At 60.2% G+C, this 26,922-nt stretch overlaps 2 protein-coding genes across 2 annotated transcripts in view; one reads left to right on the top strand and one right to left on the bottom strand.

Annotated features, from left to right (window-relative positions):
- Positions 1-525: 525 nt before the first annotated feature.
- On the top strand, positions 526-10,083 carry LOC128976699 (rho GTPase-activating protein 44-like). Its single transcript, XM_054394047.1, has 10 exons — positions 526-659; positions 1,553-1,633; positions 1,949-2,062; positions 2,738-2,829; positions 4,185-4,365; positions 5,372-5,389; positions 6,228-6,449; positions 7,339-7,412; positions 7,514-7,807; positions 9,935-10,083. The coding sequence occupies exons 1-10, from the start codon at positions 526-528 to the stop codon at positions 10,081-10,083; spliced, it is 1,359 nt and encodes a 452-aa protein (XP_054250022.1).
- A 3,826-nt stretch (positions 10,084-13,909) lies between these two features.
- Positions 13,910-26,922, bottom strand: part of USP43 (ubiquitin specific peptidase 43) — a 24,273-nt gene continuing 11,260 nt past the window's right edge. The window contains exons 4-15 of the mRNA XM_054394046.1: positions 25,470-25,562; positions 23,870-24,005; positions 23,669-23,792; positions 22,133-22,295; positions 21,903-22,014; positions 20,610-20,716; positions 20,055-20,132; positions 19,108-19,237; positions 18,597-18,945; positions 17,219-17,350; positions 14,665-14,829; positions 13,910-14,574 (exon numbers count right to left, since the gene is read on the bottom strand). Of these exons, the coding sequence (XP_054250021.1) occupies positions 13,910-14,574; positions 14,665-14,829; positions 17,219-17,350; positions 18,597-18,945; positions 19,108-19,237; positions 20,055-20,132; positions 20,610-20,716; positions 21,903-22,014; positions 22,133-22,295; positions 23,669-23,792; positions 23,870-24,005; positions 25,470-25,562 (2,254 nt within the window). The remainder of the gene's footprint in view (positions 14,575-14,664; positions 14,830-17,218; positions 17,351-18,596; positions 18,946-19,107; positions 19,238-20,054; positions 20,133-20,609; positions 20,717-21,902; positions 22,015-22,132; positions 22,296-23,668; positions 23,793-23,869; positions 24,006-25,469; positions 25,563-26,922) is intronic.

The raw sequence follows: 26,922 nt of genomic DNA, 5'->3' as shown, positions 1-26,922 counted from the left end.
ATCTTGGAGGTCTCTTCCAACCTGGTTGATTCTATGATTCTACCTGAAGGGAGCTACAGGAAGGATGGAGAGAGACTGTTCCCAAAGTCCTGCAGGGACAGGACAAGGAGCAATGCCTTCAAATTAAAGAAGGACAGATTTAGGTTGGATATCAGGAAGAAGTTCTTCACTGTGAGGGTGGTGGAACACTGGAACAGGTTGCCCAGGGAGGTGGTTGAGGCCTCATCCCTGGAGATATTCAAGGTGAGGCTGGACAGGGCTGTGAGCAACCTGATCTAGTTGGGGATGTCCCTGCTGACTGCAGAGGGGTTTGGACTGGATGAGCTTTGGAGGTCCCTTCCAGCCTGGACCATTTTCTGATTCTCTGGTGGTCAGGGGATGCTATGGGCTCCACCAAGTGAGGAGTTGCTGTGGTAGGTTGAAATCACCTCCCCCCAGCACAGCCTAAAAACTGCCACAGGTGCCTTGGGAAAGGTTGGCAGAGATGTGAGCCTAAAGGTCAAGGAATGAAACCAGCTGGTGCCCATGGGCTGGTGCCACCTGCAGTGCCAAGCCCCATGTCTCCTGTGTGCCACAGGAGCCCTCAAGTCCTACCTGCGAGAGCTGCCGGAGCCGCTCATGACCTTCGAGCTGTACGAGGAGTGGATCCAGGCCTCCAAGTGAGTCTGGGGCACCTGCCCCTGTTCCACCACCACACAGCTGGTGGTATCTTGGGTCCCCTTGAATGGTTTGGGGGCCACAAGTTGTTTCTGACATGGCTCACGGCGTTTGAGATGTTTCCTCTGGGCTCTGAGAGCTGTGATGCTCCTTGAGCATCGTGGGTCCTGGCAGTGAGAGTGACCTCATTGTCCCTCAACCCTGATGTCCCCACCCCGATCCAGAGCACCCTGGCTGAGGTGGCTGAGCTGTCCCAGCATCTTTTGGCATGCCCTTGGGTGCTGGTGCCATTTCTGGCCAGCTGGCTGAGAGATCTCCTGCCTATGCTCCTGGGCTGCTCTGCACCATGGAACCCCCAAACCCAGCAGGGTTGGGCCAGCTGAGGTAGCTCCAGGGGGTCTGCTCCACCATGGGAGATGTTTGGGGTGGAGAGATGTTGGGCAGAGTGAGGTAGGAGAAGGAGCATCTCCTTTTGGGCTGAGAACCACCTCAGTGGTGCCTGAAGGTAGGTCTGACCATGTTCCCTACCCTCTCTGAGACTACTGGAGCATGGCAGGGATGCAGTGGTGGCTCACTAGAGGGGACAGCCCCCAGGGGTGGCATGGCAGGGAGTGGGCTCTTGTTTTGGGGGGGAGGCTGTGGGCAGTAATTTCCCTCTCCAGAGGCAGCATGTCCCCAAAACACAAACCTGGGGGTGGCTGTGCAGGGGTGAGGAGAGGACCAGCACCCAGCCTGCCACCCAGAGGTTTCCTTCTCAGCTGGACCATGTTTGGGGGTTTATTTACTTGCATATTGCTGGGGGTCTCACAGGGACCCTAAGGGCAGGGCTGGTGGAGTGGAAAGCCCTGGGGTAGCATGGGGATGGGGCTTGACCCTCTTGCCCACCTCCTCACAGCATCCCAGAGCAGGAGAAGAGGCTGCAGGCTCTGTGGAACACCTGCGAGAAACTGCCCAAAGCCAACTACAACAACATCAGGTGAGCATGGGGCTGGTGGGACCTGGGGGAGGGGATGGCTCCAGACACCCCGACACAGCTCTGGATACCCCAACACAGCTCTGGGTACCCCAACACACCTCTGGGTACCCCAACACGGCTCTGGGTACCCCAGCATGGCTCTGGATACCCCAACACAGAGTCATAGAATCATTAAGGTTGGAAAAGATCTCTAAGATCATCAAGTCCCACCTTCCACCCAACACCACCATGACCACCAAACCAATGTCCCCAAGTGCCACATCTATTCATTTTTTGACAAGGCTCTGGGGACCTTGACACAGCTCCACTTTCCAGGTACCTGATTAAATTCCTGGCCAAGCTGACTGAGTACCAGGACATGAACAAAATGACTCCCAGCAACGTGGCCATCGTGCTGGGACCCAACCTCCTCTGGCCACAGGCTGATGGGTAAGGTGTCCAGGTGGGAGGTGGGGAAGGGAGTGAAGAGGGATCCCAGGCCAAAATCCCACTGGGAATCACAGAATGGTAGCACTTGGAAGGAACCTCTGGAGATCAATCAGTCCAACCCCCAATGCCAGAGCAGGGGCATGCAGGGCAGGGCACACAGGAATGCATCCAGACAGGAACTGAAAGTCTCCACAGAAGGAGACTCCACAACCTCTCTGGGTAGCCTGCTCCAGGCCTCCAGCACCCTCACAACAAAGAACTTTCTCCTCCTCTTCAGATGGAACCTCCTGGGTTCCACTTTGTGCCTATTGCACCACTGAGCAGAGTCTGGCCCCAGCCTCTTGCCCCCCACAGCTCCTTCAGCTCTTGCTGAGCATTGCTCAGCTCCCCTCTGGGGCTGCTCTTCTGCAGGCTCTCAGCCCCAGGGCTCTCAGCCTTTGCTCTTCACAGAGCTGCTCCAGGCCCCTCAATTGCTTTGTAGCCTCTGCTGGACTCTCTCCAGTAGTTCCCAGTCCCGCTTCAACTGGGAAGCCCAGAACTGGACCCTCTTACTAAGCCAAGGCAGGGTCACTGGGAGAGGGTCACCCAGGAACACATGCAGGTGGGGGCTGGAATGTGTGCAGGGCTAAGGCCAGGCTGTGGTGGGGCTGCTGACTGCTGCCCACTGCCCTGCAGGAACATGACAGAGATGATGACGACTGTGTCGCTGCAGATCGTGGGCATCATCGAGCCACTCATCCAGCATGCAGACTGGTTCTTCCCTGGAGGTAGGCTGTGCTGGGGCAGGGTGGGAAGGGCTTTGTGGGACCTCCGTGGGGAAGGAGTGCTGAGCCCCCATATTGATTTTTGCCAGCCCCTTCTGCTTCCCTTGACTTCAGAAGGCTCACGCAGAGATCTGGCAAGAGGCATTCCAGCAGTGAGCCCGACCCAGCCCCTGCACAGAGTCACAGAATTGCCTCAGCTGGAAAAGCCCTCTGAGACCCTCCAGTCCAGGCATCAACCCAACACCACCATGGCCACCAAACCATGTCCCCAGGTGCCATGGCCACAGGTTTCCTGAACACTCCCAGGGATGGGGACTCCACCGCCTCCCTGGACAGCCTATGCCAATCCCTGACCACTCTTGCAGAAAATAAATTTTTCCTCCTCTCCAACCTAACCCTCCCCTGGCACAATTTGAGGCCATTACCTCTCCTATCACCTGAGAATAGGGAGAAGAACCTAACTCCCACCTCACTGCAACCTCCTCTCAGGAAGCTGTAGAGAGCAATGAGGTCTCCCTCAGCCTCCTCTTCTCAACACTAAACACCCCCAGCTCCCTCAGCTGCTCCTCCCCATCCCTGTTCCTCAGACCCTTCCCCAGCTTTGTTGCCCTTCTCTGGACACACTCCAGCTCCTCAGTGTCCTTCTTGGAGTGAGAGGCCCAAAACTGAACCCAGCACTCAAGGTGTGGCCTCACCAGTACCCAGTACTGGGGACAATCACTTCCCTGCTCCTGCTGGCCACACCATTGCTGATCCAGGCCAGGATGCTGGTAGCTTTCTTGGCCACCTGAGCACTCTGCTGGCTCACCTTCAGCTAGCTCTTGACCAGTGCCCCCAGGTCCTATTCCACTGGGCAGTTTCCAGCCATTGTACCCCAAGCCTGGAGCATTCATGGGGTTGTTGTACCCCAAGCGCAGGACCCAGCACTTGGCTTTGTTGAACCTCATCCCATTGCCCTCAGCTGATGGATCCAGCCTGGCCAGACCCCTCTGCAGAGCCTCCCTACCCTCCAGCAGATCAACACTGCCACCCAGTTTGGTGTCATCTGCAAGCTGACTGAGGGTGCACTCAGCTCACTGATGATGCTAAGCAGAGCTGGTCCCCAGCACTGCACCCTGGGCACCACCACCAACTGCACTTAGCTCCACTCCCTACCACTCTTTGATCCTGGCCAGCAGCCAGGTTTTAACCCAGCCCAGCCTGTGCCTGTCCAAGCCATGACCAATCAGTTCCTCCAGGAAGATTCTGTGCTCCAGGACCCCCCTGAGCATTCCTGCAGTGCCGATGCCCCCAGCCCAGCCCTCACTGAGGACACACAAACCAATGTGTGTCCCCTGCCTCTCCTTCCTTACCCTCAGACATCGAGTTCAACGTGACAGGCAACTATGGCAGCCCCATGCACATCAACCACAATGCCAACTACAGCTCCATGCCCTCTCCAGACATGGACCACGCAGAGCGCCGGCAGCACGACCAGGGGCGGAGGCCTCTCAGCGTGGCCACGGACAACATGATGCTGGAGTTCTACAAGAAGGATGGGTAGGGCCTTTGGGGTGCCCCTGGGTCAGGGAAAGGGAAGGGCTGGCATTGCTCCGCCCTTCTGGTGGAGGTGACACTGAGCTGGTAGAGCTTGGGTGGTCTGGGGGAGGGGGGGGATCCTCTGCTTTCCATGCTGGGCTCTTGGGGAGAGCCCAAGAGTGCTCAACATCTGCTGCCAGCCCACTGGAGATGGGAGTGGGGTGGCTTGTGGGGTGGCACTGGGGCTGTGCTGTGCCAAGGTGAGGTGCTCAGGTGTCTTCAAGGTCAGTGGGCTCTGCTCCAGAGCAAAGCTCCCCACCCCCAACCTCTGTGTGCCTCTCACCAGAGGGACCACAGCCACAGGTTGTTTCCAGGGAACACCTCCAGGCCTCTCCCCAGCTCCAAAAAATGTGTCCCCAAGGATCTCCTCATCTCCAAAAGATGTCCACAAAGCACTCAAAAATACATCCTCAGGGCTCTCCCCATCTTGGAAGAATGTTTCCGGGGCTCTCCCCATCCCCAGAAAAAATGTCCCCAGGGCCTTCCCCATCTCCAAAATCCAACCCCAGAGCTCTCCCTGTCTCAAAAAATATGTCCCCAGGACTCCTCATCTTGAAAGAACCTCCCCAGGGCTCTCCCAGTCTCCAAACAATGCCCTTAAGACTCTCCTGGTCTCCAACATTCATCCTTGAATTTCTCCCCATCTCCAAAACCCTCCCCCAAGGGCTTTCCTCACCTCCCAAAACACATCCAGAGCTCTACACCCTCAGGACTCTCCCCACCTGGGAATAACCTCCTCGGTGCTCTCCCCATCTCCATAAACACCCCCAGAGCTCTCCTCATCTTGGAAGAACATCTCCAGGTTTCTGCCTGTCTCTGAAAACATCTTGAGCTCTCCCTAGTGCTGGCTTAGCCTGGTCTCCCCTAGGCCCCTCCTGTCCCCTCTCTCAGAGTCCTTTGTCCTTGCAACTCCTCTGCCAAGGTTGGGGTTTTCCACACTAACCTCCCTGTGTTTCTGCCCACGCAGCCTTAGGAAAATCCAAAGGTACTGTATCTGCTGGAGGGGCTGGGAAGCTACTGGGAAAGTGCTGGGATCACAGAATCGGTCATTTAGGTCAGAAAAGACCTTCAAGATCATCAAATCCAACCATTAACAACACTCTACCAAGTCCGCCACTGACCCATGTCCCTCAGGCCCATATATAGAATCCTAGAATCAGTCAGGGTTGGAAGGGACCACAAGGATCATCCAGTGCCAACCCCCCTGCCATGGGCAGGGACACCTCACACTACAGCAGGCTGGCCAGAGCCTCATCCAGCCTGGCCTTAAACTCCTCCAGAGTTGTTTGGCTTGGAAAACACCTCGAAGGTCATGGAATTCAACCATCAACCCAACACCACCATGGCCATTAAAGCATGTCCCCAACTGCCATGGCCACACAGTTGTTGAAAATCCCCAGGGATGGTGACTCCACCACCTCCCTGGGTCACCTCTTCCAATGCCTGACTGTGAACCCAGCACTGCCAGGGCACCACTAAACCATGGCCCTCAGCACCACCTCTCCACGGCTCCAAACTCCTTTCAGGGATGGACCCTGCAGGGCTTGTTCCAGGGTTTGACAACCCTTGGGGGGAAGAAATTGTTCCTCACGTGCAGGATGGTGCTGGGAGGGTGCCTGCTTGTCTTGAGGACAGAAGAGGCAGCTGGAGGGTGGGTCAGTGACACATATGTGCCCCACACAGCCACCACCACCCCGCTGCGGTCTCAGAGGTTCATTCCCAGCAGCTTCCCGGCGGGAGAGGTGTTTTGGGGAGCAGTTTCCCCCTCCCCGAGGGACTGGGCTGTGGTGCTGAGCTCCCGTCTCTGTGTCCTCCCTCCCCAGCATGGGCGTCAGGGTGATGGACACCTCGTGGGTGGCTCGTCGAGGCACCTCGGCCGTGCGCAAAGCCTCCTCCACCCCCCCGGCCCTGCACCCCCCACTGCCCCCCACCGACCTCCCCACAGCTCCCCACTCGCCCATCCCCGAGCACTCTCCGGACATCTCGGCCACCCCTTCCCCGCCGCCCACCAGCTTCGGCTTCCCCCCAGCAGCCGAGCGGACAAGGTAAGGCCAGCGGCACCACCGGGGCCCCGGCGAGGGAGGCGTCACCAGGGCGGGGCCTGCAGCGGAGTCCGGGCAGCAGAGGGGGCTCAGCATCCCTGGAAAAGGAGCGGGATCCTGGGATAATGGGAGCAAGGGGGGGGCTCAGCATCCCTGGAAAGGGAGCGGGATCCTGGGATAATTGGAGCAGAAGGGGCTCAGCATCCCTGGAAAAGGAGCAGGATCTGGGGGTAATGGGAGCAGAGGGGGCTCAGCATCCCTGGAAAAGGAGCAGGATCCTGGGATAATGGGAGCAAGGCTCAGCATCCCTGGAGAGGAGCAGGATCCTGGGATAACAGGAGAGGGGATGCTGAGGGTGGGAGACACTCTGGACTCAAACCTTATGCTGCTGCTGCCTGTTGGGTTTAATTTTTCTTTTAATTCTGTTATTGTTGTTATTATTATTATTATTATTGTATTTTTATTATTTAATTTTACTTTAATTGATTTTTAAAATGTTTTTATTTTTTATTTTAATATTATTCGATTTTAATTAATTTTCCACTATTTTTTCCTTTATTCCCTTTTTCCCCCTTTTATTTTCTCACTGTATTTTTATTTCAACCCATTCCTCTCCCTTTCCGCCTCTTTCCCTTTCCCCCCATTTCCTTTCCCTTTCCCTTTCCCTTTCCCTTCCCCTTCCCCTTCCTCTTTCCCTTTCCTTTTCCCTTTCCCTTTTTCCCTTTCTCTTTCCCTTTTTCCCTTTCCCTTTTTCCCTTTCCCTTTTTCCCTTTCCCTTTTTCCTTTTCCTTTCCCTTTTTCCCTTTCCCTTTTCCCCTTTCCCTTCCCTTTTTTCCTCTTTCCTGTCCTATTTTTCCTGGTCCTCCCCTCTCCTTTCTCTCCCCTTCCCCAGCACTTTACGGCCCAAGGACCCCTCCCCCGGTCCCCCCCCGCCGGCCGAGCAGAGCCCGCACGCCCCCCGCAAAGGTAGGAGCGGGGCCGGAGGAAGGGGGTCAGAGGGGTGCCGAAGGGGTCCACTCTCTGTGACCCCCTCCCCCTGACCCTCTTTCCCCTTGTTTCTCTCGCAGTGGCCAAGAAGCTGGCGCCCATCCTGCCGGGGGGGACACAGCCCTCCCCCGCCAGCCTGTCCCCGACCCCCCCTAGCACCCCCTCCCCGTACGGCCCTGCCGCAGCCTCCCCGGGGCCCTGCCCGCCCCCTCCGCCCCCTCCCCCGCCCCCCCTCGCCGCTGCTCCCCCCCCCAAATCTCGCCCCACGGCCAAGGCGCGGCCCCGCCCGGCGCTGCCCCCTCCTCCCCAGCCCCCCCCAGCTACCCCCGGGACCTCCCCGGCCCCGGAGCTGCCCCGGGACGGAGCCTTGGCAGGTAATGGGGCACGGGAGGGCTCCGGGGAGGGGGGTGTCAGTGGTCCCAAAGGGGTCACAATGGCCACGGGAAGATGACAACAGCCGTGAGGAGGTGACAGTGTCCCCCAGGGGAGGTGGCAACGCTCCTGACAAGGTGGAACTCTTCCCAGGAAGGTGATGATGTCCCCAGGAAGGTGGCAGCATCCGTGAGGAAGTGACAGTGGACCCCAGGGAACGTGACAATGCCCCCGGGCAAGCTGGAATTGTCTCCAGAAGGGTGGATGATGTCCCCAGGGAGGTGACATCCTTAAACGAAAAGGTTCAATCTGTCCTCAGGGAAGTGGTGACATCCCTGGCAGGGTGGCCATGTACTCAGGAAGGTGGCAATGTCCCTGGCAATGTAGAACTGTCCCCAGGAAGGTGGTGATGCACTTAGGAGGATGGCAGTGTCCCCCAGAAGGTGAAGGTGACAATGTCTCCAGGAAGGTGACAAAAGCTATGAGGAGGTGGCAATGTCCCCAGGAAGGTGACAACAGCTATGAGGAGGTGACAGTGTCCCCAGGAAGGTGATGATGTTCCCAGGAAGGTGGCATAATCCCTGACAGTGCACTCAGGAGGGTGACAGCGTTCCTCAGAAGGTGGCAGTGTCCCTGGAAAGCAGGACTGTCCCCAGGAAGGTGGTGAAGTGCCTGGGAAGGTGGCAGTGTCCCCAGCAAGATGGCAGTGTCCCTGGGAAGTTCTTGGTGTCCCCAGGAAGGCAATGATGTCCCTGGCAAGGTGAAATTATTCCTCAGGAAGGTGGTGATGTCCCCAGGAAGGTGCCAGTGCCAGCCTGTGGCACTCTCCTGCTGTTCTGAGCTCCCTGTCCCTGCTGGGGTCGTGGCCCCTCCCCAGTCTCCATACAGCAGTGGAGGATGTTGGAGGGGCACAGTCAGGGTGGTGCTTTGGAAGTGCCAGGCGGCACTGGGGACACACAAGGTGGGCATGGTGGGGACCTCTCAGGCTGTGGGGTCCCACAGGGCTGTGCCCCTCCTTGTGCCTGTCCTGCCTGGGAGTGGGGGACACCACAGGGGAGCAGTGAGCACTGGGCACCCTTCAGAGCCAGGGCCAGGCCTTCCCCAGGCAGGCACCTTGCCTTGGAGTGGCACTGGCATCAGCATGGCTCTGGCATCACACCCTGGCACTGCACCTGGCACCAGTGTACCCCAGCACTGCATCTCACTGTGCAGCCCCAGTAGTACTGCTCTCTGACACTAGCAAAGCCCCAGTATTGCAGCCTGGCACTGCACCCTGCCATCAGTACAGCCCTGACATGGCTGTACCCACCTGGCACCTGTGTAGCCCTGACCTCACCCCCAGGCACTGTACCCCGGCATGGATACAGGCCTGGCATCACACCCTGGCACCAGTGCACCCCCAGTGGTGCACCCCAGCATTGCCGTGGCTCTGGCAGTGCACCCTGGCATTGGTACAGCTCTGATATCACACCTTGGCATCACACCCTGGCACTGTACCCTGGCACCAGTACAGCCCTGACATGGCATCACACCCTGGCACCAGTGCAGCCCTGACATCACAGCCCAGCAAGGCTCAGCCCTGGCATCACACCCTGGCATGGATGCAACCCTGACATCACACGTTAGTGCTGCCTTGATGTCAGACCCTGGCATGGGTGCCACCCTACTACCATGTCCCTCCAGGAGCTGCTGCCCACCACAGGGTCCCAAACTGCTTTTTGGGAGTGGCTTCCTCCACTCTCAGTGCTGCCCTGATGTCACACCCTGGCATGGGTGCCATCCTACCATCGCTTCAGGAGCTGCTGCCCACCACAGGGTCCCCAAGCTGCCTTTTGGGGGTGGCTTCCTCCTCTCTCAGCAAGGGACAGTGGGGACACCAGTGATGCCAGCTGCCACCTCTGCCACTTCACCCATACTGCCTCACCCTGTGGGTCCCTGGGGAAGGGGCACAACGGTGGCACCTGCATCAGCTGAGGGGGCAGCAGGGCTGGTGGCACAGTCTGGGATGGGGTGGCACGGAGCAGGGACCGGTGGTGCCATCCCCGGTGGTGCCACGGACAACGGTGCCAGCCCCGCTGAGGTGACCTGACCCACCAGGGCGGTGTCCCCATCACTCTGCCCTCCCGCAGGTCTGCTCCGTTTTGAGGTCCCCTCCCTCCACGTCCCCCCGGACGTCACCTTGTGCCGGGACCCTCCGGAAGCACCGCAGAGACTCTCGGGGCCGGGCGCGGCCACCCGGCAGGAAGAAGAGGAGGAATCGGAGAGCACAGCCCTATGACAGTGTCCCTGTCCCCAAGCTCATCCTTGTGACACCCACGGCCCAGCCCCGGCCGCCGCTGGCCACCGGCAGGGCCACTTTTGGGTGACAAAGCGCCCGCTTTGGGGGCAGTCGCTCTTCTTTATGTCATTTTTTGTTCGCCTTATCCAGACTTTGCCTTTTCGACCGGGGGTGCCTGCACCCCTCCGCCCCCCTCACCCTCTCCCCCGTCCCCCGCGGCCCCCCAGCACCCTAGCGGGGCGATGCCACCTCCGTGCCACTCAGTTGGGTGTCACCAAGCAGGTGACCAGGACCTCGCCGGCGCTTGGCAGAGGGATCTCCATCCTTCCTTCGGCTTCTTACGCACCCTCTACCCCCTGCCGCTTGTTTGTCAGAGCAGGACGCGGGGACCTGAGCAGCAATAACGTGGGGGAAGGGGCGGAGGCGGGAGGGGAGGGGTGGGGGGGGGCGTGCAGGAGGATGTCCCTTGTCACTCGCTGTCCCCATGGGGTGGTGGCTTTGGTCGTGCATGCGATGACAACCTTTTATCCCGGCCCCAGAGAGGAAAGCTCTATGTCTATGGCAGATACAGATGGTTTATATTTGTATGGAGAGAAAGTATCCGAGGTTTGTTTTATCCCCTCCCAACCCCCCCACCAACCCCGGAGTGCAGCGGGAGGATGGGAATGGCCACGCTTTGTCCCCCCCAGCCCCGCCCACCGCCCCTTGCCCCAGGTGGGCACCCCCAGGGGTGGGGGCACCACCACCTCAAAGCGATCAATAAATCCCTGTGCCACCCGCTGTCACCTGCCCGGCCCCGCTGGCATCTGGTGGTGGTGGGGAGGATGGAGGGGAGGGGTGGGGTGGGGTGGGGTGAGTGGTCGTGTGAGATGGGGCAGTGACAGCACTGGGGTGGTCCCCCCGTGGATTTGGGTCACCCCAGCCCAGATTTGGGGTGGCCACCGCCTGGGTTTGAGGTGATCTAAGTCCAGATTTCAGATGGTTCCAGCCAGAATTTGAGGTGGTTCCAAGCTGGTGCCATCATGGATTTGATCCCAGCTTGGATTTGAGGTGGTCCCCACCTAGTGATCTAAGCCCAAATGTTTCCAGCCAGGATTTGAGGTGGTTCCAGGCTGGATTTGGGCTGCTTCTATCCTCGATTTGAGGTAGTCCGAGCTTGCATTTTGGGAAGTCCCATATTGGATTTGGGATGATCCAAGCCTGGCTTTCAGGCGATCCTGAAACCACCTAGGTTGAGGTGGTTTCAGGCTGTATTTGGGGTGGTCACATCCATTTGAGGAGGTGCCAGCCTGGATTTCGGGTCATGCCACCCTGGATTTCGTGTCATCCCAGACTTGATTAGGGGTCATCCTGATGGAACATGAAGCCCATGGAGGGGACCTCTGGAGAGCATCCAGTCCAACAGCCCTGCTAAAGCAGGACACCCATAGAAGCTTGCCCAGGATCACAATGCCCAACTGGGCTTGGAAGCTCTCCACACAAGGAGACTCCACAACCTCTCTGGGCAGCCTGCTCCAGGCCTCCAGCACCCTCACAGCAAAGAACTTTCTCCTCCTCTTCAGGTGGAACCTCCTGGCTTCGTCTGTGCCCACTGCCCCTTGTCCTGTCCCTGGGCACCACTGAGCAGAGTCTGGCCCCAGCCTCTTGCCCCCCACAGCTCCTTTAGTTCTTGCTGAGCATTGCTCAGATCCCCTCTGGGGCTGCTCTTCTCCCAGCAGCTCCTCAGGGCTCTCAGCCTTTGCTCCTCACAGAATTGCTCCAGACCCCTCAACAGCTTTGTAGCCTCTCCTGGACTCCCTCCAGCAGTTCCCTGTCTCTCTTGAACTGGGGAGCCCAGAACCAAACCCAGCACTCCAGACATAACCTCCCTAGGGCAGAGCAGAGGGAGAGCAGAATCTCCCTTGCCCTGCTGCCCACACTCTCCTTCACGTACCCCAGGACACCGCTGGCTGGCTTGGCACATTGATGGCTCACGGGGAACTTGTCCCCCAGCACTCCCAGGTCCTTTCTCTGTGGATCTGCTCCTCAGCAGGTCTCTCCTCACCTGTCCTGCTGCAGGAGGTTGTTCCTGCCCAGGTGCAGGACCCTACACTTCCCCTTGTTGAACTTCATAAGCTTCCCTCCGCCCAGCTCTCCAGCCTGGCCAGGTCTCACTCACTGGCAGCTGATGGGTGCCAGCCACTCCTCCCAGCTGGGTACCATCTGTGGGTCCATTCCATCCCTTCCTCCAGGTGATTGATGGAGCTGGTGACCAAAGGCTCCTTTCTGGTGTCTTTAATAGAAACCGCCGGCGGTGGGGCCGCAGCCCCCAGGTACAAAAGCTGGCTGGGGAATCGCCTGTTGCATAGAGCTGGTGTGGGGGTCCTGCCCACCCCCAAACAGTCGCCTTTTAGAAAACAAAAAGCGGCTGAAGAATAAAACTCTCCTGGAATCAATAAATACTCTGCTGCCTTTGGGGCTGGGAGAGCCCCCTGCCCACCCACCCATGCACCCACCCCTTGGGAAGGGGCATGGGGGTGGGGGTGAGTGAGTGATGCCACCCCCACACTCCAGGAAGGCCCTGGGTTGGGATGTCCCTGGCTACAGAGCCACCTGTTCAGGATGACCCTGGGTTGGGATGGCCTTGGTTGTAGAACCATCAGTTGAGGATGACTCTGGGTTGGGATGGCCCTGGTTACAGAGCCACCTGTTCAGGGTGACCCTGGGTTGGGATGGCCCTGGCTACAGAGCCACCTGTTCAGGGTGACCCTGGGTTGGGATGGCCTTGGTTGTGGAGCCATCAGTTGAGGATGACTCTGGGTTGGGATGGCCCTGGTTGTAGAACCATCAGTTGAGGATGACTCTGGGTTGGGATGTCCCTGGCTACGGAGCCATCAGTTGAGAATGACTCTGGGTTGGGATGGCCCTGGTTGTAGAACCATCAGTTCAGGATGACTCTGGGTTGGGATGGCCCTGGGTGTGGAGCCATCAGTTCAGGATGACTCTGGGTTGAGATGGCCCTGGTTGTAAAACCATCAGTTGAGGACAATTCTGGGTTGGGATGGCCCTGGTTGTAGAGCCATCAGTTGAGGATGACTCTGGGTTGAGATGGCCCTGGTTATACAGCTTCCTGTTCAGGATTATGCCAGTTGGGGATGCCACTGGGTTGGGATGGCCCTGGTTTTTAGGTGTCTCTAGTTAGAGGTGCTCCCAGTTCGGGATGTCCCCAGTTTGGGAGCCCCTGATTTGAGAGCCTCCCACTTGGGATGCCCCAGCTTTGGGATGCCCCAGCTTTGGGATACCTGAAGGCCCCCAGTTTGGGGATGATCTGGTTTGGGAGCCCCCGGGACCAGATGCCCCATTTGGAATGTCCCCAGGTTGGAATGTTCCTGGTTCAGGATGACCCTGCTTTGGGATGTCCTTAGTTAGGATCCCATGGTTCAGGAGCCCTTGGGTTGAGACATCCCTAGTTTGGGATAAGCCTGAGTTTGAGAGCACCCAGTTTAGGATGGCTCCATTTCAGGAGCCTCTGGTTAGAGATGATCCCAGTTTGGGAGCCCACAGTTCAGGAGCCCCCAGTTTGGGATGGTTCCAGTACAGGAACCCCTGCTTCAGGATAGGTCTAGATTGTAAGTCTCCAGTTCAGGACCCACCAATTTGGGAGCCCCCAGTTCAGCATGGCCCCATTTCAGGAACCCCTGGTTCGGCATAGCTCCAGTTTGGAAGACCCAAGATCAGAAGCCCCCAGTTTGGGAGCCTCCAATTCAGGATGGTCCCAGTTTGGGAGCCCCCAGTACGGGCTCCCCCAATTTGGGCTGTCATGGGTGGTGATGCCCCCAGCCATGGCTCAGAAACTGGACTCGGGCACAGCTGAGGGGCACAGTGAGCCCAGGGGCTGCCGTCCCCTCTGCAGTGTAGCCCCGGGGGGTCCCCGCGTGGGCAGCAAGGGGGTGCCCCCCGCACCCCGGCCCAGCGATGCTGATCGCCGTAGCCCCCCCTTGGGGCGCGGGGGCAAACTGGCCGAGCTCTGCGACCTCGCCATTGCCACCGGCCCGGGGGACAGCAGGACCGGAGGGACACTCATGGGGATACCCCCGTCCCCCTCTGCCCGCAGTACCCGGGGGCTGCTCTGGCTTTTGGGGGGTAGCCGCAGGGATCCTTCGGCACCGGCGCTGGCAGCTCTCCGCAGCGTGGGCACACGCAGGGGCTGGCGGGGAGCTCGGGGGGTGCCCAGGCCGTGCTTGGCTGAGTCGTTTGGCACGGGGCTAGAGGTCAGGGGGGTGTCGGGGTCACCGTCCCCCCCCGAGGCGAGCGGCAGCAGGGCACGGCGGGTGCAGCGGGGTCTGCGCCCCGACTCCAGGTAGGTGATCAGCTCCCCCGGCCCTGCCCGCTCCCTGCCCGAGAAGGACCAGCGTGGGGGCCCCGCCCGGGGCGGGCTGCGGGAAGGCGACAGCTTGACGCTGAGGCTGCGACCCTGCACACCCCGCACCAGCGGTCTGGCCTCGAAGCCACCTGCAATGACAAGCGATAACGAGAGCAAGGCCACGGGGTGGGTGCCACCCGCGGGTGCTCGGTAGGGGCGGGAGGGCGGCTCAGCATCACCTTTCTCCAGGGTGGCAGCGGTGGCATCGGGGGTGCCAGGTGGGGACCGCCGGGTGGCTGAGGGAGACGAGGCCGTAGCCTGTGTGCTGTTGCCCAGGCGAGCCAGCCAGTGGCGAGACAGCGAGGAGGTGGCCGAGCCTGCGGGAGTGGGACCGGCAAGTTGGGCTGGCAGCAGCACCAAGGGAACCGTTGTGCCCACAGCCTGCGGTGGGCAGTGCTGCGAGCACGGGGAAGCAAGCAGCTGTGTGGGCACGGGCACAGGGGGGGAAACGTGTGTGTACTGTGTGGTGGCAGCTGTAAGCACGTCTCTGTGTGTGCTCTCTGTGCCACATGGCATGGGTACAGCCCTTGGCAGCACAGTTTGATGGCCATGGTGGTCCCAGGTTGATGGTTGGACTTTATGGCCTTGGAGGGCTCTCCCAACCCAAACCCTCTGACTCTGTGTCCCAGCTGGGCTATGTGGTGGCACATGGCCAGCACATGTATGTGCCCTCAGCTGGGCTGTGCCAGGCACGTGTGGAGCTCTCTGTGTGCACTCAGGAGTGTGTTTGGTGCGCTGTGTGGGCACAGCAACGTGTGCCCATCTGCATGGCATGTGTGTGTGCACATGGGCTTGGCCATGGGCTGTGTGGCTGTGTCTGCAAACTGCCCCTACACACATGTGCACACATGCCTATGTGCATGCCTGCAAACACTGTGTGTGCATAAGTGCCTGCATGGGCATGCATGGAGCTGTGCTCTGTGTGCATGCATGGCTGCATGTGTGTGCATGAGTGCATATAGCTGTGCTCTGTGTGCATACATGGCTGCATGTGTGTGCATGAGTGCATACAGCTGTGTTCTGTCTGCATGCGTGTGCATGAGTGCACACAGCTGTGCTCTATGTGCATGTATGGCCATGTGCATGTGTGCTCTGTGTGCACCTCCCTGCCTGCCACACTGTCCATATCTGTGTGCGTGCAAGTCCAGGTGTGTGTGTTCTGTGTGTGCACCCCTGCTTGCCACACTGTCCATACATGTGTGTGCCCTGTGTTGATCCCTGCCTGCCATACTGCCCATCGATATGAACATGCAGGTCCATGGAGCTGTGTGTGTACATGAATGCCTTCATGTCTGTGCTGTGTGTGCACGTACATGCCTGCCTGCCACACTGCCCATGCAGAAGTGAGCATCTCCATGTGCATGCGTGTGCTCTGCGTGTGCATGCATGGCTGCCACACCACCCAAACACATACACGTGCATACCTGTCCCTGTGTGCTGTGTGTGCAGCCCTGCCTACTGGCCTGTCCATGCGCAGGTGTGCACACGTGTCAGAGAATTGTCAGGGTTGGAAGGGACCTCAAGCTCAGCCAGTTCCAACCCCTCACACTACAGCAGGTTGCTCACAGCCACATCCAGCCTGGCTGCAAAAACCTCCAGGGATGAGGCTTCCACCACCTCCCTGGGCAACCTCTGCCAGTGTCTCACCACCCTCATGGGGAAGAACTTCTTCCTAACATCCAATCTGAATCTCCCCATTTCTAGTTTTGTTCCATTCCCCCAGTCCTATCACTCCCTGACACCCTCAAAGTCCCTCCCCAGCTTTCTTGGAGCCTCCTTCAGATCCTGGAAGGCCACAAGAAGATCTCCTAGGAGCCTTCTCCAATCTGAACCACCCCAACTCTCTCAGTCTGTCTCTGTAGCAGAGCAGCTCCAGCCCTCTGCCCATCCTCGTGGCCCTTCTCTGTCCATGTGTGCCCACGTGTGCTGTGTGTCCATCCCTGCCTGCCCTACCACCCACATGTGCATGCGTCCACATCTGCTGTGCAATTCTGCCTGCCACCCCTGCACACACATCCCTACACCTGTGTGCACACGTGTGCATGGCCATGTGTGCTCTGTGCCCACCCCTGCCTGCCCTACCCCCCAAACATGTGCCCATATGTCCATGTGTCCAACATGTGTCCATGCATCCCTGCCTGCCCTGCCATCCAAACACATGCCCATGTGTCCCTGTGTCCAATATGTGTTGATGCACCCCTGCCTGCCCTGCCATCCAAACATGTGTCCATGTGTCCAACATTTCTCCATGTGTCCATGCACCCCTGCCTGCCCTGCCATCCAAACACATGTCCACATGTCCACATGTCCACCACATGTCCATGTACCCCTGCCTGCCCTACCATCCAAACATGTGTCCATATGTCCAACACATGTGCACGTGTCCAACATGTGTCCATGTGCCGCTGTACCCCCACCTGTGCTGGCATCCAAACATGTGTCCATGTGTCCAAGGTGTGTCCATGTGTCCATGTACCCCTGCCTGCCCTACCCCCCTACACGTGTCCATGTGTCCAACACGTGTCCATGTGTGCAACACGTGTCCATGTGTCCATGTGTGCACTGTGCACGCCCCCCTGCCTGCCCTACCCCTCCTACACGCGTGCACCCTGCAATGCCCGCAGGCAACTGCCCCCCTGTGCACGCAGCGGTGCCCTGCGTGCCCACCCCCTGTGCGTGCAGGGCCGTGCCAGGCGTGGTGCCCGCGGGGCGCAGGGAGGTTCGGGGGCTCACCCCTGCCGGCGTTGCGGCGCTGGTAGAAGAGGATGTAGGCGCTGCGGGTGCTCACCTCCGCCTCCCGCAGCCCCTCCACGCGGCTGTCGTCGTAGCTGTACCAGCGCCCATCCAGGGCGTTGCAGCAGTAGGCTGGGGGGCACGGGGTGGGGAGGGGGAGGGGAGGACATGAGGGGGTGAGGGGGCACACGCATGAGCCCCACAGCATACTGCCAGCCTGGGGGTGCAGGATGTTGCTGAGGGGGGTGTGTCCCACGGCCGTGACTGTGCCCCACTGCAGATACATCCTGAAGTGCCCCGCAGCTCCAGGCTGCCCCCTCCCCTGAGCAGACCCTAGAGGTGTCCCACCAAGGCCCACAGCATATCCCCTTCAGGTGTTCCCCCTAACCTTATCTTGCACCCCAAAGCACAACTACTGCAGTGCCCTCCAAACCCCACCACACCATGTCGCTGCAGTGCCCCCAGCCTGCTGCCATGCCCCATGGCAAACCCCCTGCAGTACCCACTCCTAAACCCCACACCATGCCCCATGGCACATCCCCTGTAGTGCCCCCAAACCCATGCTGTGCCCCACAACACACCCCGATGTGCCCCTGAGTCCCACACAATGCCCCACAGCACACTCTTTGCAGTGCCCCCCACCAAGCCCCACACCTTGGCTCATGGCACATCCTCTGCTGTAGCCCCCTACCTCCCACTGTGCCCCCCAATAAACCCTCCCCAAACCCCACACCATGCTCCCCAGCATACTCCTGATGTGCACCCCCTCAAACTCCACATCTTGCCCCCAGCCTCACACTCAGCCCCTAGCCTGTCATGCCCCACGGCACAACCCTCCAGTGACCCCTCCAGCCCCACCAGTAACCCTCCCCCCAGCTCCACATCTTGGCCCATGGCATAGCCTTGTGACCCCACCCAGCCCCACATCTTGCCCCATGGCACAACCCTGCAGTCACTCCTCCCCATTCCTGCCCCACATCTTGCCCCTCGGCATAGCCCTGCAGTAACCCCCCCCCCCCCCCCCCTCATCTTGCCCCATGGCACAACCCTACATGAACCTCCCCCCCAGCCCCACATCTTGCCCAATGGCACAACCCAACAGTAACTCCCCCAGCCCTGCCCCACATCTTGCCCCATGGCATAGCCCTGCAGTAACCACCCCCCTGCCCTACCTCCAGCCCCTCATCTTGCCCCATGGCACAACCCTACATGAACCTCCCCCCCAGCCCCACATCTTGCCCCATGGCACAATCCTGCAGTGACCTCCTTGACACCCCCTCATCTTGATCCCCCCACCCCACGCCATGCCCTGTGGCACACCCTGCGCCGTGGCCCCCCCAGCCCCACACGGTGCCCCCCAGCCTCGCTCGCCCCTCACCCGTGTAGTGCCCGCCCTGCATGCTGCCGTGGTGGTTGCAGACGGCGTACAGGTCGTAGAGGTAGTCTCGGGGGCAGCTCGGGGGCAGGCGGAGTGGGGGCTGCCAGGATGCCCAGCGCCCCACGAGCTGCCCCCCGGCCGGGCCCCGCTGTGCCACGTGCGGGGCCATGTCCAGCCCCCGCAGGGGGAACCTCACCAGCGTGGTGAGCTTGTGCCGGTGCTCAGCCACCTGCCGGAAGCGCTTCAGGTGGATGATGAGGATGTCGGGCAGCGTCCAGAGGCTCAGCTTCACCGTGCCCTGCTGGGGCACCTTGCAGTGCGGGCAGCGCCAGGCGTCGTCCGGGGCCAGCTGGGGACACCACATGCCACGGCCACCTCCCTCCCCAACGCCTCCCCCCGACCCTTCCAAAGCCGCCCCTGGCACCGCAGACACCGAGCCACGGGCAGGGCTCACCCTGCTGGGTGCGGGCAGGGTGCGGGCAGGGTGCCCGCTGCCCGGGGTGCCCCATACCTGCTCCTCCTTTGTGTAGAGCTGGAAGCAGTCATCCAGCGTGCAGCTGGGCTGCTGCCGGTGCGCTTCCTGCTGCCGCCGCACGCTCTCCGCCTCCTCCACCACCTCCTCCTGGATGTTGCCAAAAAGGCTGCGAGGGGTGGGGAGGGACAGGACCACAAAGCTGTGAGGCTGGAAGAGACCTCCTCAGATCATCAAGCCCAACCGGTCGCCCGGAGCTCACAATCCCACCCCTGCTGCTGATGCAGCACCACTAAACCACGTCCCTCACAGGATCACAGGATATCAGGGGTTGGAAGGGACCCAAACAGATCATCGAGTCCAACCCCCCTGCCAGAGCAGGACCACGCAATCTAGCTCAGGTCACAGAGGAATGCATCTCCTCTCCAGACTAACCACCCCCAGGTCCCTCAGGCTGTCCTCACCAGGCAGTGCTCCAGTCCCCTAATCATCCTTGTAGCCCCCCGCTGGACCCTCTCCAGCAGGTCCCTGCCCCTCCTAAACTGGGGAGCCCAGAACTGAACACAGTACTCAAGATGAAGTATCACCAAGGCAGAGTACAGCACCACATCTGCATGGCTTTGAGAGCCCTCCAGGGATGGAAACTCTACCACCTCCCTGGGCAGCCTGGGCAGTGCCTGAGAACCCTTGCTGGGAAGAAATTTTTCCTAACCCCCAACCTGAGCCTCCCTTGGTGCCACTTGAGGCCATTTCCTCTTGTCCTGTCACTTGCTGCAAGTGAGAAGAGACCAACCCCAGCTGGCTCCAGTCTCCCTTGAGGTAGTTGGAGAGGGCCATGAGGTCTCCCCACAGCCTTATTTTCTCCAGGCTGAACACCCTCAGTTCCCTCAGCTGTCCCTCACAGGACATGTGTTCAAATGGCATCATGCAGGGTCAAGGAGGGTGACCTGGGTGGCCCCAGCCACCCCTGGATGCGTGGCACTCACCGCTCTTTGGTGCTCAGGTCCCACTCTGCCGTCAGCTTCACATGGGGAGGGCCTCCTGCCCCGCTCAGCTGCAGGGCTCTGGGAGGAGAGGACAAGGGGAGATGTGCCCCAAAGTTCCCTGTCCCTGTGGGGCCACCTCCTTGTCTGCCCAGGGCAGCAGGCAGGGCTGGACACCACCTCCCTGTGCAGCACCCACAGTGGGGACACGGAGCTGGGGCCCCAGGGAGTGGTGACCACCCACGGTTACATTAGCCAGCCACAGGGACACCTTTTTGGGTACCCATGGCACCCACACAACCACCCACAGGACACTCTGACCATCCATGGTGGCACCAGTAGCCACCACAGGGACACCTTTTTGGCCACCCACACAACCAGACACAGCACAGCCACTCAGAGGGACATTGTGGCTATCCCTGGTGACACCAACGACCACTCATGACAAGACCACAGGGACTCAGAGGGACGCTGTGACCATCCCTGGTGACACCACCAGCCACCTCCAAGGAAGCAAGGGACATGCTGGGGACAATTCTGCCACTGCAGTGCCCTTACCTGTCGATGGCAGGGTGGCAGAGGGGACGAGGGTCCTGTGGGGACAGGTAGGTGCAGGGCTCCGTGCCCCCAGCCAGGCGGATGCGGAAGAGGGGGACACCTGTGCCCTGCGAGGACACAGGGGCTGTGGGGCTGGCCGTGGGGCAGAGTCCTGCCTGCCCTCCAGCAGCACCCACGCTTTGTGACACAGGACAAAAAAAAAGCCTCCATATCAGATTTCTTTAGTCCTTGTCACCAGGCTGGCATGTCCCCCCTTGGCACCAGGGGGATGGCATGCCACAGGCTGTGGTGTGGCAAAGGAGTGGCTCAGGGACATCAGTGGCCATAGGGTGGTGGCACCTGGGTGCAGGGGAGGGTGGTTGGGCTGGGGTGTCTCTGCTGTGGGAGCTGCCTGGCACTGTGGCCACCCACGGTGATGCTATGGCCACCCGTGGTGACACCACGAGCCACCCGTGGTGACAACATGACCACCCAACAGGGACACCACAGCCACTCAAGGGGACACTGAGGCCACACACCCTGACACCATGGGTTGCAGTGTGAATGTGACCCCTCTCAGGGGCAGATGCCCACCCATGGTGGTCATCAGCCACCAGTACCAACAACATAACCACCCCTAGGGCCACCACAGCCAGCCGTGGTGACCCTGCTGGCCACCCATGGTGACTGCTGCCAGGCACAGCTCCACCATGGTCACCCATGGTGCCAGCATAACCACTGCTGGTGCCATCTCAGCACAGCCACCCATAGAGACACCATGGCCATGCCACCCACACAGATGCCAACGCCACCTACAGTTCTACTACAGCCACCCATGGAGGCACCACAGCCACCCATGGAGACACCAACAGCTGCACTATGGTCACCCACAGAAACACCACAGCCACCCACAGCTCCACCATGGCCCCCCATGGAGACACCACGGTGGCACACAGCTCTACCACAGCTACCCACAGAGACACCGTGGTGGCACACAGCTCCACCACAGCCCTCCATGGAAACACCATGGCCACCAACTGAGATACCACAACCAGTGATGGTGCCACCAGGGCTACTCATCTCCACTATGGCCATCCATAGATACACCATAGAGGCACCCAGAGCTCTTCCACAGCCACCCACAAAGACACCAGGGCCACCCATTGAGACACCACAGCCAGTGATGGTGCCACCAGGGCCACTCACAGAGCCACCATGACCACCCTTGGCTCCATCCCCCCACAGCTGCAGTGCCAGCAGCCCTGCCCAAGCCTGTCCCTGAGGAGATGACGCCGGTGTCCCTCCCCAGCTCACCTGTGCCCGCAGCTCTGCCCGCAGCAGGGCCTGCAGCTGGCCCAGGATGCTCTGCTGGAGCTGCTCCCAGGAGATGCCCCTCTCCTCCCGCAGCACCAGGGGTGGCCCAAACCTGGGGACAGCAGAGGACAGTGGGCTGAGGGGGCACACCCTGCACTCTGTCCCAGCAGGGGGATGGCCAGCAAGGTGGGCATGGCTTGGGCACGGCTCAGGCAGGGCTGGGGCAGTACCTGGCGAGGCGGTGCCCATCGCCTGCCGCGTTGCAGAGCAGCAGCAGGAGGTGGCCGGCGGCACTGCGGTGCAGGCAGTCGGAGGAGCGGGCAGTGGAGGGCAGTGGGCGCTGGGCCTCGGGCTGAGTTGTCCCAGGGGAGGCAGGCAGGCTGCGGGGGCACCCTGGGCAGGGCAGGGCAGGGTGAGCCTCAGGCCCTGCCCTGCTCGCGGGGTCGTTAAGGGGGTGTTGTTAATTAGCATGCAGGCTCCAACGTGGGGACTCCCCTGATCAGCCTTCTGCCGGGCACTGCCTGTGCCCCCTGCCCTGCAGCCACCAATCACAGCCCAGAGGACAGAGCCTCTGCCAATCACAGCAGAGAATGTCTCCCACCAATCACAGCAGAGCACACCTGTCACCTACCAATCACAGCAGAGCACGCCTGTCTCCTACCAATCACAGCAGAGCACGCCTGTCTCCCACCAATCACAGCTGAGCACACCTGTCCCCCACCAATCACAGCAGAGCACACCTGTCCCCCACCAATCACAGCTGAGCACACCTGTCACCTACCAATCACAGCAGAGCACGCCTGTCTCCTACCAATCACAGCAGAGCACGCCTGTCCCCCACCAATCACAGCAGAGCACACCTGTCACCCACCAATCACAGCAGAGCACGCCTGTCCCCCACCAATCACAGCAGAGCACGCCTGTCCCCCACCAATCACAGCAGAGCACACCTGTCACCTACCAATCACAGCAGAGCACGCCTGTCTCCTACCAATCACAGCAGAGCACGCCTGTCCCCCACCAATCACAGCAGAGCACACCTGTCACCTACCAATCACAGCAGAGCACGCCTGTCCCCCACCAATCACAGCAGAGCACACCTGTCTCCTACCAATCACAGCAGAGCACGCCTGTCACCTACCAATCACAGCAGAGCACGCCTGTCTCCTACCAATCACAGCAGAGCACGCCTGTCCCCCACCAATCACAGCTGAGCACACCTGTCACCTACCAATCACAGCAGGGCACGCCTGTCACCTACCAATCACAGCAGAGCACGCCTGTCCCCCACCAATCACAGCTGAGCACACCTGTCTCCTACCAATCACAGCAGAGCACACCTGTCTCCTACCAATCACAGCTGAGCATGCCTGTCCCCCACCAATCACAGCAGAGCACGCCTGTCCCCCACTAATCACAGCTGAGCACACCTGTCTCCTACCAATCACAGCAGAGCACACCTGTCACCTACCAATCACAGCAGAGCACGCCTGTCTCCTACCAATCACAGCAGAGCACACCTGTCACCTACCAATCACAGCAGAGCACACCTGTCTCCTACCAATCACAGCAGAGCTCACCTGCTTCCAACCAATCACAGCAGAGCCCCCATGCCTCTCTCCAATCACAGCAGCCCTCTCATCCACCAATCTCATCAGGGGGAACCACCCCCTCCCACCAATCCTAGCGTCACTCCCACCACCCCTGGCCTCTCCCAGCCAATCCAGGCCACACAGGCCCCAGCCGCCGGCCAATGGGTGCAGTACCTGGGCGGCGGGCGGGGGGCGGCTGGAAGGCGTAGAGGGGAGCCCCCTCCCCAGCAGCACTCAGCTCCTCCGAGTCACCCAGGGAGCGCAGGAAGCCCTGCGGGGACACCTCTGCCAGGATCACCTGCGGGACAGCACCGGCAGCTCAGCGGCCCGCAGGGGGTCCTGTCCCCTCCCCTTGCCCCCCATGGCCCCCACTACCTGCTCCGCTGGGATGTGTCCCTCCCGTGCCACCATCTCCCGCAGCTCGGCCACGGTGCCCAGCAGGGGCACCGCCAGCCCCACCCGCAGGAACCGCCGGCGCTCGCTCTGCAGCACCAGGGTGACACTGAGAGCCCTGGGGACGGCAGGGGGGACACAGACACTGCTCAGTGCCATGCTGAGAGCCACCACTGCCCGTGGCCACATGCAGGGACCAGCATCCCAGGGACACGCTCCGTCTCCAGAGTGACAATCACCCACGGGACAGTGCTCCTGCCGTGGTGCCCATCACACACCCCAACAAGGCCATCACCCATTCCAATGTGGCCACCACCCGTCCTAACATGGCCATCACCCATCCCAACGTGGCCATTACCCATTCCAATGTGGCCACCACCCGTCCTAACATGGCCATCACCCATCCCAACAAGGCCATCACCCATTCCAATGTGGCCACCACCCGTCCTAACATGGCCATCACGCATCCCAACATGGCCATCACCTACCCCAATGAGGCCATCACCCACCCCAACATGGCCATCACCCACCCCAATGAGGCCATCACCCACCCCAACATGGCCATCATGCATCCCAACATGGCCATCACCTACCCCAATGAGGCCATCACCCACCCCAACATGGCCATCACCCATCCCAACATGGCCATCACCCACCCCAATGAGGCCATCACCCACCCCAACATGGCCATCACCCATCCCAACATGGCCATCACCCATCCCAATGAGGCCATCACCCATCCCAACATGGCCATCACCCATCCCAATGAAGCCATCACCCACCCCAACATGGCCATCACCCATCCCAACATGGCCATCACCCACCCCAACATGGCCATCACCCACCCCAATGAAGCCATCACCCACCCCAACATGGCCATCACCCATCCCAACATGGCCATCACCCATCCCAATAAAGCCATCACCCACCCCAACATGGCCATCACCCATCCCAACATGGCCATCACCCATCCCAATGAAGCCATCACCCACCCCAACATGGCCATCACCCATCCCAATGAAGCCATCACCCACCCCAACATGGCCATCACCCATCCCAACATGGCCATCACCCACCCCAACGAGGCCATCACCCACCCCAACATGGCCATCACCCACCCCAACGAGGCCATCACCCATCCCAACGAGGCCATCACCCATCCCAATGAAGCCAGCACCCATCCCAACATGGCCATCACCCACCCCAATGAATCCATCACCCACCCCAACATGGCCATCACCCATCCCTACGAGGCCATCACCCACCCCAACGAGGCCATCACCCATCCCAACGAGGCCATCACCCATCCCAATGAAGCCAGCACCCATCCCAACATGGCCATCACCCACCCCAATGAATCCATCACCCACCCCAACATGGCCATCACCCATCCCTACGAGGCCATCACCCATCCCAACACGGCCATCACCCACCCCAATAAATCCATCACCCACCCCAACATGGCCACCACCCATCCCATCATAGCCACCACCTCCCATATTAATTATTTACCCCCAGATTACTCTCATCAGAGCCCCAAGGCCCTTGCCTGGTGGCTGTGGCCCCTCGGGGCTGGGCTCACCTGGTCTGGCGCAGGGGGATGGGCAGGGAGATGCACAGGAAGGGGTCGAAGGTGTTGCTCTGCTTCAGGCAGTGAGGGCAGGTCAGGGAGGACCTGTGAAACATCACCAGGGTTGTGTCACCAGCATGGGGGTGGCACTTCCAGGGTACCCACCCCGGAGCTGCAGTGCCCTGCCACCAGTACTGCACCCTGGGTACCATGGAGATGATCAGAGGGCACCTCTGCTATGAGGCCAGGCTGGGGGGGTGGGGTTGTTCAGCCTGGAGAAGAGAAGGCTCCAGGGAGACCTTCTGGTGGCCCTTCAGTACCTGAAGGAGACCTACAAGAGAGCTGGGGGGGACTGTTCAGAAGGGCCTGGAGTGACAAGACCAGGGGCAATGGTTTGAAACCAGAGCAGGGCAGGTTTAGGTTGGACATGAGGAGGAAGTTCTGCACAGTGAGGCTGGCAGAACACTGGCACAGGTTGCCCAGGGATGTGGTTGAGGCTCCACCCATGAAGACATTCAAGATCAGACTTGATGTGGCCCTGGGCAGCCTGATCTTGCTGGAGGTGTCCTTGCTGCCTGCAGGGGGGTTGGACAAGATGACCTTGGAGGGTCCCTTCCAACCCAATGCACTCTGTGATTCCATCCCAGCATTACACAGGGTTTGCCTGGCCTCATGCCAGGATGAGGCACCACCAATGGTCTGTTCACTTTAGAACCTAACAAGGGCACCCACAGTGGTGCCAGAGAAACCAGAGTGAAACCCAGGGCTGGAGGATGAGGAGTTTCCAGACGGAGTGGTCAGGCACTGGAAGAGGCTGCCCAGGGAAGAGGTGGAGTCCCCATCCCTGGAGGGCATGGCACCTGGGGCATGGTTCTGTGGCCATGGTGGTGCTGGGTTGCTGGCTGGGGAGTCCCCATCCCTGGAGGTGTTCAAGGAATGTGTGGGCATGGCACCTGGGGCATGGTTCTGTGGCCATGGTGGTGCTGGGTTGCTGGCTGGCCTCGGGGTTCTTGGTCTTGTCCATACCAAACAATTCTCTGATTCTGTGATTCCTGGTGGCCCCAAACCCCCCCAAATTCTGCTCCCCCATCCCAAGGGCTCACAGACCCTGGGGTGGCTTTGGGGTGACCCCAGCCTGTCTGGGTGGGGGTGAAGTGGGGACAAAGTCACCATGGAGCAGCAGGTCCCCGCCAGGCAGGGAGGCTTCCCCATCTCCAAAGCACCTCACTGGAGATCCTCCACCAAAGCCTGGCTTAAATGAACCTTTCATGGCAGCAGCCACCTCCCCTCCCCTTTCTCCTTAGTTTTCTACTTTGCTGGAAGCCTCATCCCTGGAGGTTTTTGCAGCCAGGCTGGATGTGGCTGTGAGCAACCTGCTGTAGTGTGAGGTGTCCCTGCCCATGGCAGGGGGGTTGGAACTGGCTGAGCCTTGAGGTCCCTTCCAACCCTGACAATTCTATGATTT

This window comes from Indicator indicator, chromosome 29, assembly GCF_027791375.1.
Source record: "Indicator indicator isolate 239-I01 chromosome 29, UM_Iind_1.1, whole genome shotgun sequence".
NCBI classification, from domain to species: domain Eukaryota; kingdom Metazoa; phylum Chordata; class Aves; order Piciformes; family Indicatoridae; genus Indicator; species Indicator indicator.
This window is presented reverse-complemented; position numbering and strand designations above follow the sequence as displayed.